The 18,327-nt window shown below is 41.0% G+C and overlaps 1 protein-coding gene across 1 annotated transcript; it reads left to right on the top strand.

Annotated features, from left to right (window-relative positions):
- Window positions 1–12,689: 12,689 nt before the first annotated feature.
- LOC149172805 (uncharacterized) lies at window positions 12,690–13,097 on the top strand. The gene has a single exon (XM_089426472.1). The coding sequence runs from the start codon at window positions 12,690–12,692 to the stop codon at window positions 13,095–13,097; it is 408 nt and encodes a 135-aa protein (XP_089282598.1).
- The last annotated feature ends 5,230 nt before the right edge of the window (window positions 13,098–18,327 follow it).

Here is an 18,327-nt window from a genome sequence, read left to right as displayed (position 1 = left end):
ATTTTATATATTTTTAGGTGAAATTGTCATGCATGTAATTTATTTGTTTGTGAATGTGGCAGTGATAAGGTGGTGATGGAGGGTGACTTTGGAGTTTTCACAGGTGTAGGAAGGTGTACAGGGGTCCTAGGAGGTCCTAGGTGGCCTTCTGCAAACTGTCCCTGCAATTGGACTTCAAAAAGACACCTACAGGAAAATCTACAGGAGGCTATAGGGGATCTACAGGAGGTCTACGAGAGGATGCTAAGAGCTATTTTTAGAGGTTTTAAAGGTGGGAAAATGGGTGGAAAGGGTATCTTATGGATAGGAGGATGTGTTAATGTGTCTAAGGGTCATCAAGGAGGATTAGAGAAGAGAACCATGGTTGGACTTGTTCAAGGAAAGAGAGGGAAGTTCATGAGAAAAGTGTAGAAAATTACGGAAGATTTGTGAGGGAATTTGGATGACCTGTGGAACATGGATCAAAGAGATATGGTGATGGCTGATTGGTTGACTTATTGTGAGCAGAGATGTACTACAAGATAACTAAAAATCAAACACTGAGACTAAGCAATCACAGAAACTAGCTACACTAAAATAACAGAACTGTTGATCAAGCTAGTCTAAGTTCTGATCTAGGAAAGTAAATCCTGAAAAATGCTATATGGAAAGAAAACAAGGGAGGAAATTTATTTCATAGAAAAAAATGAGCATGATGAAATAGATCTATAGCAAAGAATTAACCTTCTAACAAGCTGCAACACTAGAAATCCTATGGCAAAGGCAAATCTGTGTTTTTTGTGGCAGCAAGAGGGTCTTGGCCTCAGTTCATGGTCCCAAAATGGAGAAAGGAGGCCAAGGCTCTATTGATGGCCTTTTTGTATCTTCTTCTATCACTATTCAACCTGCTACAGAAAACTAAAATGGAAACAACCTTTTAAATTACCAAAAGTAACCTATTCTTAACTAAAAAAGAAATCTATCTAATAGCAACTCATTCATAAACTGAAACAAAGTATATAAATACTAAACAAAAGGTGCTTGGCTGCTTGGATTGGGCCCTAACCCAAGAGCTTCGGCCCTCTGAGGTAACTCAGTGCTAGCTCAGAAACAATCTCATCTTCATTATCAAAATAACAGTAAGATTACATGAAACTGTCTACAAAAGTAAGCTCGAAGTTGAGTAGAGAAAAGCTGCAACAAAAGTGTGAAACTTTGACTAACATCCAACAACCTAATGAGGCCCTAGGCCTTTCTACTTATACAACTAGAGCTCCCAATAGCTACCTTAAAATCAGGGAGGCTTGGCTCCCAAAACTTGAGATAGACAGCAGTTATCCTTCACTTGCTCGGCAACCTCTTTGGTGCATTGATGTGGCTGCTTGTGGTCCGAGCTTTTTGAAGGAGAATTCAAAGTAGGGAGTTATAAATGAGGGGGAAACCCTCCTATAAATCCTCTCCCTTATTTTCTTCGAATATTTGCTGCCAAATGTTCATTAAATCTTTGAATTTGTCTCCAAAAGTGACCAAAAATCTGCATTAAGCACACATTAGACTTCAAGGCATAATGACCAACCGAACTCACTCTATTAGCATAAATATAATAAAAAACATGCAATAACCTAATGAGAATGGTGGATTAAGCTAAGTTAGGAGGCAAAATGAGCCCATATAATTACCCATTTATGGGGCTCATCACCACTATAGGTAATCTCCTTAATAACATAGGGCCCCAACCAATGCATTCTAAATTTCCTAGGAAAATTATCGAACTTACTATCATACAACAACACCAAGTCATTCAACTTAAGGGTGCACAGCTTGATGTGTCAATCATGCCATGTTTTTTCATGCTGCTTTTGGACCTGTTGATGAAATCTAGCCAAAAATCTCTCTTCTTCAAGCTCATCCCACTACGCGAGCCTCTCTTCAATAGCTCCGCAATCTATCATACCTGTAAGCACTGCTATGCGCAAACTATGCACGATGTATTCCATAGGAATTACGACTTCCACACCATAGACAATCCTAAAAGGGGTTTGTTCCGTCAATTTTTTGCATGTTGTTCGATAAGCCCACAATACTGCAGGTATGCATAGGTCCCAATCACTTCACGGAGCATTGAAAACCTTGGTCATCACATTTTGAAGCACTTTATTGAACATGTCCACTACCCCATTAGCCTGTGGGTGATAAGGTGTGCTCTTTTGGTGATACACCTAAAATTCCTCTGTTAGTGCATTGATCATCTCATTCAGGAAGTGCCTACCATGCTCACTCATCAATATCCTTGGACATCCAAATCACGTTAGTACATGCTCAAATATCAACTTCACGGTCATCGTGCCCGTGCAATCCTTTACCCATTCCGCTTCTGCCGAACGAGTCAAGTACTCTGTCACAGTGATAATGTACCTCACGCCTGTCTTCCCTTGTGGTTGAATGGGTCCTACAAAATCTATTGCCCACTTTTTGAAGGGTTGCAATGTCATTTGTCGATTCAAAGGCATTTCATCCCTCCTTGATGGCCTGCCTGTTCTTTGACATACATCACATGCCTTGTACTATGCTTTTGAATCCTAATGAAGGGTTGGCCACCACAACCCGGCATGTAGAATCTTCTACATGGTTGCTCTTCCTACATAATGTACTCCCGTGGCGCCCCCATGAGCGTCTGCAAGGAGGCTACTTTGTTCAAACTCAGGTACATACCTTTGTTATATCTCGTCAGTCCTCATCTTGTATAGATTTCCAGCAATGACAGAGAAATCTACCGTGCACACCACTAATTCTTTCTTTTGTTGGATAGAGTATCCTTCTGGTGCATTTCTTGTTGTTAGGAAGTGTATTATATCCTCGAAATGACCATCTGTGATGCGCACAAAAAAGAGCCACACATCAGGTAATCCTTCTTCTAAGTTAGTAGGTTCCTCCCTGTTTCGATGCGTGATAAATGATCTGGTCCCACGTTCAATCTTCCAGGATTCACAACAACTTCAAAATCGTATTCTTGGAACAATAAGAACCATCTGCAGATTCACCCCCCAACACAAGCTTACTAACTAGGTACTTCAGCGCGGAGTGATCTATGCACATCTTAAAGTGGCCTCTTAGCAGGTAGTGTCAGTACGTCTGGGGCACATACACCATAGCTAGCCCCTCACGTTCAGTGGTAGAGTAGTTCCTTTCTAGTTTGGATAATTTGAGGCTTGTGAATGCAATAGGGTGGTCCAAGCCTTCTCTACCATCCTGTGTTAGTACTTCCCCCAGTGCTATACATGACGTGTCAGCATGTACATGAAACTCTTTCTTCGAGTTCGAGAAGACTAGAATCGACACAGTAACCATCTTTTCTTTCAATATATCCAGGTTTTTCTTACACTCATCGTTCCAGCATAATGTGACATCCTTATTCAATAGTTTCTCCATCGGTGCAGTGATCTGGGCATAGCTTTTGATAAAATTCTTGTAATATCCCATATGTCCCAGAGTACCGCGCATTTGTTTCACATTCAACGGTGCTTCCAAGTTCAGAATCACCACAATATTCATGGCGTCTACCATCAGCCCTTGTCTGCAAACCACATGCCCCAATAGGTTCCCAAAAGGAATGCAAAATAGACACTTCTTGAGGTTGAGCATGATCTGGTATCTTCAACAGTTATCTAGCATCAAGCGCAAGCTCGCTACATGGCACTTAACTAGCCCAAATACAGTCTAGTCATCAAAATAGACCTCCAGGAACATATGAATATATTCCTTGAATGTTGTGACAACCACGCACCAAAAGATAGCAGACGCATTCTTCAACCCAAACGACATTACATTGTATTAAAAACAACCCCATTCAGTCATGAAGGTTGTCTCTCTCCTGTCCTCGGGTGCAATTTTGATTTGGTGGTATCTAGAGAACCCATCACTGAAGGAATACGCTTCTTGGCCACCTACATTTTCCAACACTTCATCCATGAATGGAGTCAGGAAAGGATCATGCACACAAGTGTCATTTAGTTTTCTGAGATCCACGCATATCCTTATCTCATCCTTCTGCTTTTTCTCTTGCACCACCATTAGGCTTACTGAATCAGATTCTTCCACAAACTCAATGATACCTGCTACTAGCATTTTGTCTAGCTCTAAGCAGACCTTCTCCTTGTATTTTGTATTTAGGCGGCAAGCCTCTGCTTAACTGGCTTCGTGTCGGGCTTTAACATGATCTTCATCTCTCCTACATCTCCAATTATTCCTTTAAAATCTGTAGACTTGGTAGGGAATACATCCTGATATTTGCAGAGTAATTCATTGACATTATCCATCATCGCATCGTCCCAGTAGTCTCCAATCTTCACGAATTTGGGTTCTGCCTCCATACCAATGTTCACTTGTTTAGTTTTCACCAGCGTTTTTATATCAAGGTTCTCAATCTGTGGTCCTTGAACCTTCGGTGGCCTTCTTTTTCTGGAATGTTAATCTTCCACGGATCCTCATCCTCCTCTTTAGTAGTTACATTATAACACTCTAGCGCGCGACTCAGCTAAGTAGCACATTTAGGTTGAATCAGGTCCAAAGGAACCTGTGGTATCCTAAATATGGTTGCTTTCACCTCTTGTAGTGCTTCGTCAATATTTTCAAACCCATCCGCAAAACTAAATGTCATCATGAATTCCTCGTACAGGATATCCCATTCACCTGTCCCATGGTGGAGCTCTATTTCTAGATACCAATTCATTGGGATAACATCCAGGGTATGATAGAACATGTACACCCATTTAGGTTGTGGCTTTTCTACATAAGCCTGCATCCATTTGGCCAGATGCACGCGGGGATCATTCTGTCCATCGTACTTGTCTGTCAATCGCATCTTAGGATTCCCAAATCATGGTTGCATCGTCCCCCTACATTCGCACCAATCATCGAAGCTTCACTTGTGCGTACCCCACCATATTATGGGCGTAGTGCGCAGTGCCTAGTCAAAGGCCTGGAAGAGTTGCTTTTTTGGCACCTCCATTTCAAAAGCATATAAAAAGGTATCTACCTCATTTAGACCATCATAAATAGGCATATTTCTTACCTATGACGACACACAGTGTAGCGACCGGGTCATCATGTTGCAATTCAGTGTAGTTACTTCATGTAATTGATTCTGTCAGCATTCAATTTCTTCGTTGCAGTCTGAGGTGTAGGAACTCTCATGATCCCATGTAATCCGTTCATCCGTGGTGGGATTCACCCTGTCGTGGTCTCATGTTGTTATCTTATAGATGCAGTCCAGATCGTCATCACTCTCATAATCGTGGACTGGTTCCGTATAGCACGATCCTTTAGCAGGATATAGGGGTATTCTTACGCACAGTGATTTCTTCTCAAAGATCATCTTTCGCTTCTTCAGATTGATTACCCCATTCATATTAGTAGCCCAGTCAATTCCCAGGAGCTCAGGGTAGGGATTGCTATCATCTACTCTCTCTATTACTTCAAAATCTCCCAGTGCACTCGCTCCCTCAATATCCATGGTCACCCCCTGCATCGCCCCATGGGTATAATTTTCTGTTGATTCGCCATCCTTAGCTGAATCGGAGACCATTGTAGCACAGGTCTCCCCATTTGCTCCCAAGTCTACTTCGGTAGGAAATTTGCATCTGACCCCAAATCCAGAATGACTTGATCCATTTTGTATTCTCTAATCTGCACTATGAGTCTCATTTCACACCTTGTCCTTGTCTTATACTTTTCAATGTTTCGTACTATGCGTGGTTCGCCTGGCATGGTTCCAGTGCATATATTGATGAGTTCTTGTAGCCCTTTCATGGCCTTACTGTCACGTAGTAACTTCATACACGTTCCAAAGAAAGTTGTGAGCATAGAGGGGTCCATCTCCAGCTTAGGCTTAGACTTGCTTCCTGAGGTAGAGGCCTCAACGAAGCTCTTCTAAGCTTCCATGAATTTTGCATGAGCACGCTCCAAATCGAACTCAACCTCTTTCGCTGGGGCTTTGTGAACCCGTGTACTGTCATCTGGTTGTTTTCCTTTATCATCTCCCATCATGATTCCACTCTAGAGCACTATATTTACGTTCGGATCTTCCTCACGTACCTCAGACCTCATCATCTGCAGGTTCTAAGTCAGCGGAAGTGGTAACACTCCTTTGTCACGTATCCTAGCTATCAGCGTAGGACAATCTTCTATTTCATGGTCAAATAGCCTGCAATACTTGCACGACAGACGCATTGGATTAGTGCAATCGCAGGCATAGTGCCTTGGTCCTTCGCAATTGTAGCAAATCAACTTTCCTCGACCTCTACCAGGTCCTCGTCCGCCTTGGCCTCATCCGTGCCCTTGAAATCCTATCTGTGCCATCCCTGCATTCTGGTCAAGGGGCTGCATTTTAGCCTAGGCCCTATAGGAGGGAGTTTTATCCATCATCAGTTAATAGCTCCTGCAATTAATTTCATCATGTGCTATCGACCTACAAAAGTTGTAGAACAACTATTGCAGTGCTTGTACATACTCTTATAACAAGTGGTAGTTATCTGAGGCATGTTTTCCGGCTACTGGAAAGATAGTGCACCATAAGGCAGGCACCGTGCTAGGTCCTACTTGAGCTCCGACCATAAGGGCATCGGTCCTCCTCCTGCAAGGTAATTAGCGAAGACCAGGCAATGGTCTTTGTCATGACCCTGACTCTTGCATTTCAAGCACCATACCTCCTCATGTACCTCTAGTAGAACCGTCCTGTCTTGCTTCAGACTTTGCATCTCAAGCCACAGATTCTTTAGCTGCACATGGATCTACTGGACTCGTAGATTAGGATCTTGCATCGAAGTCTCATGTAGTCTCATGGAAATCTCCAAGGCCTCTGCCTGAGTTGTTATATTTTGCTGCGACAGCGCACTCCTTAAGTGTGGTAGTAGCAAAGCCACAAATCACTCGCGGTGTTGTCCCTCTATCAAGTTCATGTTTCCTTCGTAGATCATACATTTTGGCCTCTAATCTAGTTCCCAAGGCATCTCGCCTGGTTGCATCGCGATCTCTTTGAATCCCACAATTGACTGTGCCTCAGATTTAGGCTCGCTAAATTCCCTATTTAGTGCTTCTTGGATGTCCGCTACTCTAGCATTCGGGTTATCGTTGGAGTACTTAATGTAGCAAGTTAGCACGCGATCTTGCAAGGTTCTAACTAGTGTCACTTTCTTTATATGATCATCTGTAACACCTTGAGCTTCCCATACAACCATCACAATGAACTAGAATTAGTCCGAGTCCTCATTTCCCAAGGCTTTGAACAAAGGAAACTTGATTATATTCACCATACTGAATCATGGTGGAGGTGGAGGTGGTATGGGTGATGATGGAGGTGATGGCGGTGAAGTTGGAGGTGCTGTGGGTGGAGGTGGTATTCGCGAGAATCCTTGTCTTATCAACTGAATAGCATGTTGTGGAGGGACCTTCTCTATCTCTTCTTCGTCCCTTCACGGAGGTGAAATCAAGGGGTAATGCTCTAGACCCTTATTTCCTTTGTTTCTGTAAAATTTTCCACTTCGCGTAGTCCTGAACATCAAGGTAGTTGTATAACCCGTTTTTTGCACAACAGCATTTTAATCCAAGTATTCAAATATTTTATGTACTTACCTCACAGTCCATTGAAAAAGCATCACTCAACCTCACTATAGCTGACTAAGGTGCCGACCGTGAACTCAGTAACAAATCCTCCTATTATGCAATCAAGCCAATGACCGACAGCGCGTCCGATCTTATCCTTTGATGATTCCAACCTTCGCACTAGTTCTGGGGTGCACACAATAGGACCGTCAAGTTTCCATCTTCCTTAGATATCTACTAGCTTCGTGATCCACTTGTATAGCTCAGTAAGAAAGGAGGTGAAAAATATTTCATGCATCTCTATATACAGGTATCAATCCAACCACTCTTCTTTTGACAGTCTCGGGTTTCTATTTTCTTGTGCCGAGAACTCGTGAATCCTTCTATCCAACCAGCCTTAGATTTCTTTCTAAGTTGGATTCTAGTGATATGACATCGCACATCTCTTATGCAGATTCTGGTCCCATTAATAAAACCATTTGTTGGCTTGAGGGGGCCTGACCCAGGTTCAACGTTAGTTAGTCAAACAAATCCCTACACATTGGCCCTTTCGGCATCAGCTCGTGGAGCACAGACTGAAGACTCACCCGAAGTAGTATGGGGGGATGCTAGAACCAAATTTCTGCATCCTTGAGATGATTGTGATGTCAGTTTATTCCGACTATGCCTGCCTCCATATAGGTCACTTAGCCCTTTGTTCCACCCCTAAGTACCTTCAAAAAAGGGTACAATTGGCTTTCATGAAGCTCTAACCTATGGCTCAAGGACTTTCGCGCTGCTAGGGCATTGAGCTACGATATCTCCCAAACTAGGCTATGTGTTTTAATTATCTTATTAACCGATCTTAGTTAGCTTTGCATAAGTAGATATTCTTACTTGCATTCACTTAACCAACACATTTACATATGTTCGCACATCATATAAGCATTATAAGTGAAATTCATACCCAACATAACAAGATGCATAGACAGGAAAGAAAGACACTGAAATTGTAGAATACTTCTCTTGATTGATAATTCTAGACAATTACAGACTCGATCCTCCCTGCGCACTTAGCTGCAGACTTCTAGTCCTCTGCACACTCAGCTGCAAAGCCTCTACCTACGCTACGACCTGAACTTAGACTTCTACATCAGATCTATCTCTCATACAACATATCTTCATTCTTCTTGATTTCTTCCTTCCTTGATTCTAACTACTTAGAGCTTAGCTCTATTTATACAATCCCATGGTCCGCGGACCATGAGTAGATCTTTTACAGATGACATTACATTTCCAAAATAAGGGCAGAAAACCCTACAACTCCTTAACACCTATGTGCTTTGCGACCAAGAAATGTGGAGTCTTTACACTTGGATTACAAAATTTGACCGAAATATGGTCTTTTAGCCCCAAAACTACCCTTGAGGGATCCCGCGGCCAACAGGAACTGTAGTCTACAATTTTTCTTGTCATCTTGAATTATATTCTTCCTACAAGTGTACCATGTTAGATAAGCCAAATAGACACCAAAATTGAATACATACCTTTGTGATGTTCAAGGGAGGCTTATCTCATATGCAATATTAGTCCACATTAGCATACACATGTATAATCATAAACATATCCATGTAATAATATAACATCAAAACAACATCATGCATGATCATACCAACTCTATACCCTGATCACATGCATGAAAACCATAACCTTGATAATGTCAGACTTACCCAAAGAGAGTGAAACCATGCTCTCATACCATCCTATGGTATCATATATGACCCCAAAAGAGTGCAACCCACTCTAATACCACCCTGTAACATCTCACCCTCTCACACCTACCCACTTTCATCAAATCACCCAAGGTAATCATGAGATGAGGGGTTACTACATTATGACTCAACCTCGTACATGACCTGAAGGAAATGGAGTCGTCACAAAAAGACCTTACAGACTTCTCTTAGGTGCCACAAGACCTCCAGGAGTAACCCAAACCCTATAGGTGTCCAATCCCTGAGAAAACTCACCTTTTCCCTACATTTGAGTCTCAGTCACTCCCTTTCCATGGACTCCATCTGACTATGGGTTCCCAGTCGCTCCCATATGCCTTCATGGGTGCGAATGTGGCATTTTTTTGGCCATGTTGTGCCAGCATCTGTGACAATTAAGGATACTTTCCAAGTTTGGGGCTAAGCCTCTACCCAGAAATCCAGGAAACGTCCACAACTCATAAAACACATTAAGAGAATGCTTGTAAACCAAAACTGGAACCTAGACTTTAACTGACCATCCCCAATTGGGACTAACATTTTGTCAAACACTTGGTAGATATGCCACCTATAGGTCATGAATGCAATTTTGAACATAAGGGACTGAATTTTTTTTTAGGTTTAACAAGAAGGGTCTCTACCTTCTCACATTATCTCTCATAACATCAATTAGGTCTTGAATTCATTACTTATTCAGTTATAATTGAAAACATGAAAAGAGCCATGACTGAGATCTTTCATAAAATGGTGCTTATAATCAGCTTATAATGAGATGAATAACCATAAGAGAACAACCATTAAAGCCACATAATAGCCAATAAATTTCCTTACCAAAATAAACATAAACTTAGCTTTTATTAACCATAGGAAATTACCAACCAGGTTCAGGAATTCTACATTCCACCTGACCATAGATTGGTTGAACCATATGTTTCTTCCAACCAATCACCCCTGTGCCATATTCTAAGCATGAATGTGGGATCTCATGGGATAAACCTGTTAAACACATACGTGGCAAGAGCAGAAGATGAATGATAAACATGAGAGTGTATCTATTATTAACAAATGATATACATTTATAGTACATTCATATGACCTTTGGTTTTGTATTCCAAGGTCTCTTGGACTTCCTTAGACTATTCATCTTCCACACCAACCCTTAGAGGATTAGGTGTCCAACATTCCCCACCTTAATCCGAAGGGTTATGTATCAGTCCAAGAAGAGAGCTATAATACAAAACGTGCAAAAAATGCATGGCGGCACTAGGCAAAATGTGCTCTCTGAAATGTTGGTATAAGGGAGGTGGTTTAAGGATGACCACCAACACTAGAATTCTTAATGCAGTTCCAAGAACTCTTCCAATTCTAGCATGAAGCTCAGGTCATGTTCTAGAGGAAGTTCTCATGATGTTTTGAAGAGGGAAACCTTCAACCAATAAACGGAGGTCTCAACCTGTGATGGTTTAAAGATTACCACTAACTCTAGAATGGTTAATGGAATTCTTGGAACTCTTCCAAAACTAGTAAGAAGTTAAAGTCTTCTATTAGAGGAAGTGTCCTCAATTATTTGAAGAGGCATCACCAACTGAAGGCATGCTTAGGGGCATATTTGTCTCTAGCTACAACCCTAAACTTGGTATGGCAGGTTGTGGCTCAGGCTCGCTTGAAGTGACTTTGAAGCTTGTAGATGACGATCATTTCCCCCCTGTCAAATACAAGGTGAGATGATGGAGAAAACTCAGCTGCAAGACTGTTCAATACTCTAGAACAAGTTTAGACATATGACTAAAATATCTTCTTGGCTGTTGATGCCCATTGCCGAGAAGTGATCCATCCAAGATGAATCTTTGTTCTTGCAGGAGGTTTGTTTCTGGAGCATCTATTTGTAGAATGACTGGTTTTATGACAGTGCTTACATGGATTAAGATCAAAATAGTGATCTTCAATGTGGCCAACTCAGTCACAATGTTGGCATTTCACAATCTGTTGTTGTTGTTGTGGAAGAGGGGAAAAATCTAAAATAGCTAAAGGTGAACTGTCATGAAGGAATCCAACACTCTGAAACTTAATGGGCATTGAGTAATCTAGAATACGAAAGGAAACCTCCTTATCATATCCAAGACTTGTTTTTTTCTTATTGTGGATAGGGTCTTCCTAAGGTTTGATGATGGGCTTGGGAAGTGCAAACTGAACTACTGCATCTGCATGTACAACTGTTGCTTCATTGGGTACTAAATTTGAATGAACTTCAACAATATTAACTTGTTGCTGATTAGTGGTTGTCTCAATGTTCTGAATAAAAATAGGTTCAAAATGATGTCTATTTTGATGTAGCTCTTTTTGTTGTAGCTATGATTCAAGCTGCAAAAAATCAATTTTGTCTTGTACATTTTTCAAGCAAGTTTGAATGTTAAAAATAGTTTCCTCATTGACTTTTACCATCCCATCAAAAGTGGAATAGAATATACTATTCAATAACTATAATGCATCATCAATTTGCTCCATTTCATGCTAATGTTGCATGGATATCTCACCCAATGCCAAATAGCCGCAACTTTAAAGAACATAAAAATCCCCCAATGCTTATGAAAATTGAACTTTGTCATTCCCAAAAATCTTCCGTCATATTCACTTTCAAAGTAGAAATGATGGCTATCAAAACTTCAACAACTATCACACCGTGTCATGGACAGGACTTGAATACTCATATATATAAATCTTTTGACTAGGATACGAACAAATATTCTCTGAACTTGTCACTTTCTTCAAAGAAAACAATCTTCTCTCAATAATCATATAAATGGGACAGTCATTGTTGATCTAGGCCTTCATGAAACTTCTAACTACTTTTGGAATAGTAGCTTTGAGATGGCATATAATGTAGCATGTGCTCTTATTGAGAAAAGCAATTTTGTACAAGCTCAAGAGCTCTTACTTCTTGCACGCAGGATAGGGAAAGATATGCTAATATAAGATGAATATACTGAGGTGGAAATAGAGAATGAACTAGCTCCCATTTCTGTTCATCTTTCATATGTGCAACAAGCTTTAGGGAATGACGGGGATGCAATGACAACCTATAACAATATTCTAAAATAGAAGCTAGCTGATGCTCCATCAATTGCAGTTGCAACAAATAATCTCATCGCACTGAAGGGTGCCAAGGATGTGTTTGATGGATTAAAGAAGTTTGACAAATTAATTGACAAGAGTGGTGGAGTTCAAGGATTACAACTTGCTGATAGCCTTGAGTATAAGCTTTCTGCTAGACAAAAGGAAGCAATTTACTGTAATCGTGCACTGCTGTTACTAAATGCAAACAAGTTAGATTAGGCTCAGGAACTTGTATTGACCCTTATCAACATGTTCCCAGATAGCGTGACACTGACTTTACTTCAAGCATCATTGTTAATCAAAGAGAACAAATCTAATCAAGAAGAAGAAATTTTAGGAAAAATTACTGAAAAGTATCCAATGAAATCAACATTGGCTCTTCTTTTACGTGCCCAAGTTGCCGCAGCTGCGAGTCATTATCAGGTTGCTATCGAATCTTTGGAGTGCATAACTGAAATAAAACACCGACCTGGAACTGTTGCTACATTAGTATCTTTAAAAGAGAAGGCAGGTGATATTGACGGGGCAGAGGCTGTCTTTGATGCTGCTATAGAGTGGTGGAGCAGAATGCTATTGGGACTCAAATGCGTGGGCGTGAAGATATGTAGATTCAAACTCAATAGTTGTAAAACATTTTGTCATTACTATCTGCCATGATTATAATACCCATCTCTCTTATCAAAGAACAACTTGTTGTTGACCTTTTGAACTACAATGTCCCATGAATAGAAAGACCATGGAGAACACATCAGTGTAGCCAGAATTGTTTCTGTAGAAAATACAGTGGCCTTATCCTTACTTGCGAGTCACCAGATAATAGGATCGTCAGTAGTGGTTGTGAAGATATGTGGATTCAAACTCAATAGTTGTAAAACATTTTGTCATTACTACCTGCCATGATTATAATACCCATCTCTCTTATCAAAGAACAACTTGTTGCTGACCTTTTGAACTACAATGTCCCATGAATAGAAAGACCATGGAGAACACATCAGTGTAGCCAGGATTGTTTCTGTAGAAAATACAGTGGCCTTATCCTCACTTGCGAGTCACTAGATAATAGGATCGTCAGTAGTGGTTACGTTGAATAAGTTCTGGTTCTTGAAATGCTCTAGGCGCTTCTCACTCTTCAATTCGCTACTCCCATATGCATACCTCCCCTCCACTCTGCTTCCTGAAATCACCAGTCATTACCTTCTCGGGTCTCTTTTAACGTCATGTGTTGTGTACTACACTACTTCCTCTTACCCGCAACATCACATTATGGTAATAATACTTTTCCTGTTGGTAATACCCCCCCTCTCATACGTTGAAAATATGAGAGATGGCTCCAAAATGACACTCGGATGCTTTCCACAACAGAGAATGCTTTCGGCTGGAGACAAATCACCTTACAATGCAAATTTTGCAACTCATCACAATAAATAAAATTTTTGCCATGCGCTTCATAAGATCTTAACCACACATGAAACTGTAACTGAGCTGCCCAAAACCATGGAATTTAATGCTCAATCCACAAAATGCAAGGCCATAAAATAATGTAGTGAACACATATAGAATTAGGTTAAAAACTAGCTGGGCAGGTCTGACCAACTTGGAAATGATGCGACAAGAAATACTGGCATGGAAGAAGAGTAATAGACATGTAGTGCCACCGTTTCCCTTTCAACCCTAACCATCTCATTCGCTTATGAGTATTTTTGAATTACATAGATGCAATAAAGGAGAGGGTTAGACACTTACCTGCAAGTCGAATGTTCGTGCTGTGGTGCATCTTGGTTCCTTTACTATTGCATGCTCGTATTTCAGTTGCTGCATGCCTATATCTCCTCTGTTGTATGCTTTCTACTCCCTGATGTGTGGCTAGTTTGTTATGTGTAGGTACCCTTTGGCTGGATCTGGCTTCAGACATCCTCTTCAGTCCTATGGTTGTACCTATTTTGTTGTTGTGGCTTGATTTTAAGGGGATCTGTTGCTACAGGAAATCCTACAGGAGCTCCTGTAGTTGCTTCTCCCTTTAAAAATTTTAGTTGATTCATGTGCGAGGAGCTGTGAAGATGTTACCAGAGATGCTGATGGTGATGGAGAGGTATTTGGTAAGCTACAAGTGAGCTTGGGAGGTTCTTTTCTTTTTATTTCTTTTTTTTCTTTCTAAAAATTGGTTTCTGTTTTTTTTGTAGCAGGAAGGAAAGGAATCCATGATAATGAGGTGGTGTAGGTGTGAGATGGATGCCCAGGAGCGTGGATAGATGTAGGAGGGCCTACATGCTCTTCGTGAAACTTCGCAGTTCTTCAAACTATTTTTAAAATCCATTTCGAGATCTCTGTGTTTGCTACAAGAGTCTTCTATAGAACACACAGGGCCTCCTCTAGGATTCACAGTGTTCAGAAAAAACAAACAGTGAGGTGGAAGAAAGGTAAAAAATGATTGAGAAGAGTATGGAGGAGGTGAAAAAGGCTTTGTGGCAATCTTCTCTTGCTTCCTGTGGTCCACCTGTAACCTGCAATGCATTTTAAAAGTCAATTTCCTCATCCTTCTTTTCTCTGTTTTTTCTGTTTTTTTTTTTTGAAAGACAACTAGGGTGCCTCAAGGAGGTTTTCACCCTAATTGCCTAACCTGGGCGCCTCCAAGGGAGGTTTTCACCCAGGGATCTTATTCTCTTCCTTTTTTGTTTTTTTCGTCACTAGGGTGCCTCAAAAGAGGTTTTCAACCCAATGATGGGACTCAAGCACCTCATGGACGTTTTCACTTAAGCCCTTATTATTTTTCTTTTTTTCTGATTCTTTAGTGAGTGGGTGGAGTGGAGGCTACGACCTAATCCACTACCAACACTGTCGTATTCATATCTCCAATGAACTCTCGCTTGTAGAGGGGATTCTTGTAAATTTTCAACCTATGTCCATTGACAAGCATGGGGATGGCTTCCTCATCAATGGTTCTAATCAGAACTAAATCATTGTCATTGCATTTTTCCACAGTGTAGTGTCCCAGCCATCTTGTCCTCAGCCTGCCTTTGAAGTCTTTATATCTTGAGTCATAGAGAAGTGCCCAATCTCCCTCTTGGAATTTCTTCTCCTTGATATTTTGATAATGCCATATTTTCCTTTGAAGCTGGACTACCTCTGTGTGGAGAAGGGCCTGCAATCTTTGTTCATACAATCCATTGAGCTGCAGTAGCCTTTCCCTCTATGCAAGGATGAGGTCTAGGTCCAGCTGAGCTGCCATCCTTAGTGTATTGTATTCAAATTCTATTGACAACAAAGCCTTCTTCCCATAGACTAGTTCATAGGGTGTGAACCCTATGGTGGTCTTCCATGTTGTGTTGTAGGCCCAGGTGGCTTCAACTAGTCTATCCACCCAATCTTTTCTGCGACTGCTCACTACCTTGGTCAAAATTCCTTTCAAAGCTCTATTAGTGACTTCCACCTGCCCATTGTCTTGTGGATGGTAAGGGGTGGAAGTCCTGTGCTTGATTTTATGATGTGTGAGTAGGTCTTCAATCAAATTGGAAGTGAAATGACTGCCTTGATTTGTAACCAGTTCTCTTGGATACTCGAACTTAGAGAATATGTTCTCTCTTAAAAACTCAGCTACTTTTTCCTCTGTTGCTACCTTGATTTCTTTTGTCTCTACCCATTTTGTCAGATAATTAGTGCACACAATGATGTATTGCCTTTGTTTTGAGGGAGGGTTCATAGGACCCAAAAAGTCCATGCCCCATTTCTCAAATGGCTCAAAAGTCACTTGAGGTTGCATGGGTATCTCATCCTTTGGAGTAGGCTTCCCCATCCTTTGGCACCGATCACATTGGCTGGTATATCTCTTCACATCTTGATGAAGAGTGGGCCAATAGTAACCTGCTTGCAAGATTTTGAAGGCAGTCTTTTTTGCTGCAAAATGGCCTCCACAAGGCCTGTCATGATAGGTTAGGAGAATGTCAAAAACTTCCTCCTCCCTGACACATCTTCTAAAGATCTGATCTAAGCCAAGTTTGAAGAGATTGCCCCTAATCCAGGTCAAAGGGGTGCTTTTCCTCCAGATCTTTCCCTTCTCTTTTGAGGACAAGTGTGGTGGGAACTATGCTGAAGCCAAGTAATTTGCTATATCAGCAAACCATGGAGAGAGTACTAAGATAGCAAATAGGTGCTCATCTAGCATTTGATCATCCACCATTCCTTCCTCACCTGTAGGCAAATTTACTCTAGACAAAAAGTCAGCAACAATATTTTCTTTACCAGGCTTATCAACAATGGTTAAATCAAACTACTGGAGTAAAAGAAACCATCTAATAATGCGAGCATTTACATCTTGTTTATTCATTAAATATGTAATTGCATCATGATCAATGTGTACAAAGGTTTGATAGCCTGTGATGTAATGTCTGAATTTATTTAAGAAATACACTACAGCTAGGAGTTCCTTCTCGGTGACTGTGTAGTTTAACTCTGCCTTTGACAAATTTTTACTTATAAAGTATATGGCATAAGGTAACTTTTCATCAATTTGTCCCAAGGCTGCTCCTATTGCTTTGTTCGAGGCATCTATGTGAATGTTGAAAGGTAGGGCCTAGTTTGGGCCTCTCAAAATTGGGGCAGTCACAAGTTTGCTTTTCAAAGTATCTAGGGCTTCCTGACAGTTTTCAGTCCATATGAACTCGACAACTTTTCCCAAAAGACCAAACAACAATGAGGCTAACTTACTGATATCTTTAATGAATCTTCTGTAATATCCCGTTAAGCCTAGGAAACCTCGGACATCTCTCACCTTTTGAGGAGGTGGGACCCTTTGGATGATGGCAATTTTGTTGGGGTCCACCTACAATCCTTGTTGAGATATTACATGACCTAGCACAATCCCTTCAGTCATCAAAAATTCACATTTTTCCGAACTGAGGGACAGGTTCATTTCAATACACTTGTCCAAAACTTTCCCTAGGTTAGATAAAGCTTCTTGAAAGTTAGAACCATAAGAAGTAAAATCATCCATATATATTTCCACCGCATCATGAACCAGTTCAGAAAATATACTCAATACTGCTCTCTGGAAAGTGGCTGGAGCATTGCAAAACCCAAAAGGAAGGACCTGGTATGCAAAGGTATCCCAAGGACAAGTGAAAGTGGTCTTATCTTGGTCTTTTGGGCTGATCTGTATCTGATTGTACCCGCTAAACCCATCTAGGAAGGAGAAAAACGTTTTCCCCGCCAGACCATCCAACACTTGATCTATGAAAGGCAAAGGAAAATGGTCCTTTTTAGTGGCCTTGTTTAGTTCCCAATAATCGACACAGATTCTCCACTTACCACTTTTCTTTGGCACTAGCACCAAAGGAGAGACCCATTCACTGTCAGAGATGGGGTAGATGAATCCTGCATCAAGTAGTTTTTGCAATTCTTCCTTAACAATGTCTTTAAGGGCTAGATTCATCCTCCTTTGAGGCTGCCTGACTGGTTTGCAATCTTCCTTAATGTATATGTGATGAGTACAAAGTGAAGGGTGCACTCCCTTCATCTCCTTATAACTCCAGGCAAAGGCATCTAAATGTTTTCTTAATAAGCTGCACAGTTCCTTCTCCTGGGAGGAAGATAGGGATGAGTTGATTTTCAAGGTTATTTCTAGGCCAAACTCTATTTTCTTAACGTGGAGAGAGGTCAAGTCAGACACACAAAGATTATTTAGGGGATTGTCTTGGGTTTCTTTCACAAGATCTTCTAATGGAAAAATACTGGGGGGTGGATTTTGAATTAAATTTCCAATGATATCGTCCTCATTTTGCAGTTTCCCCCCCCCCATGACAGTTTCTACTACACACAGTGATGCAGAATAGATTTCATCCTCATCTTCCTCCTCCAACTATAGAGGTAGATCATGTTCTAGCAGGGGTTGGGC

Source organism: Pinus tabuliformis, chromosome 4_2 (assembly GCF_031772625.1).
Source record: "Pinus tabuliformis cultivar Carrire ecotype Pingquan chromosome 4_2, CPIR1, whole genome shotgun sequence".
Taxonomy (NCBI): domain Eukaryota; kingdom Viridiplantae; phylum Streptophyta; class Pinopsida; order Pinales; family Pinaceae; genus Pinus; species Pinus tabuliformis.
Note: the sequence above shows the minus strand (reverse complement) of the source record. Positions and strands in the feature narration are given on the sequence as shown.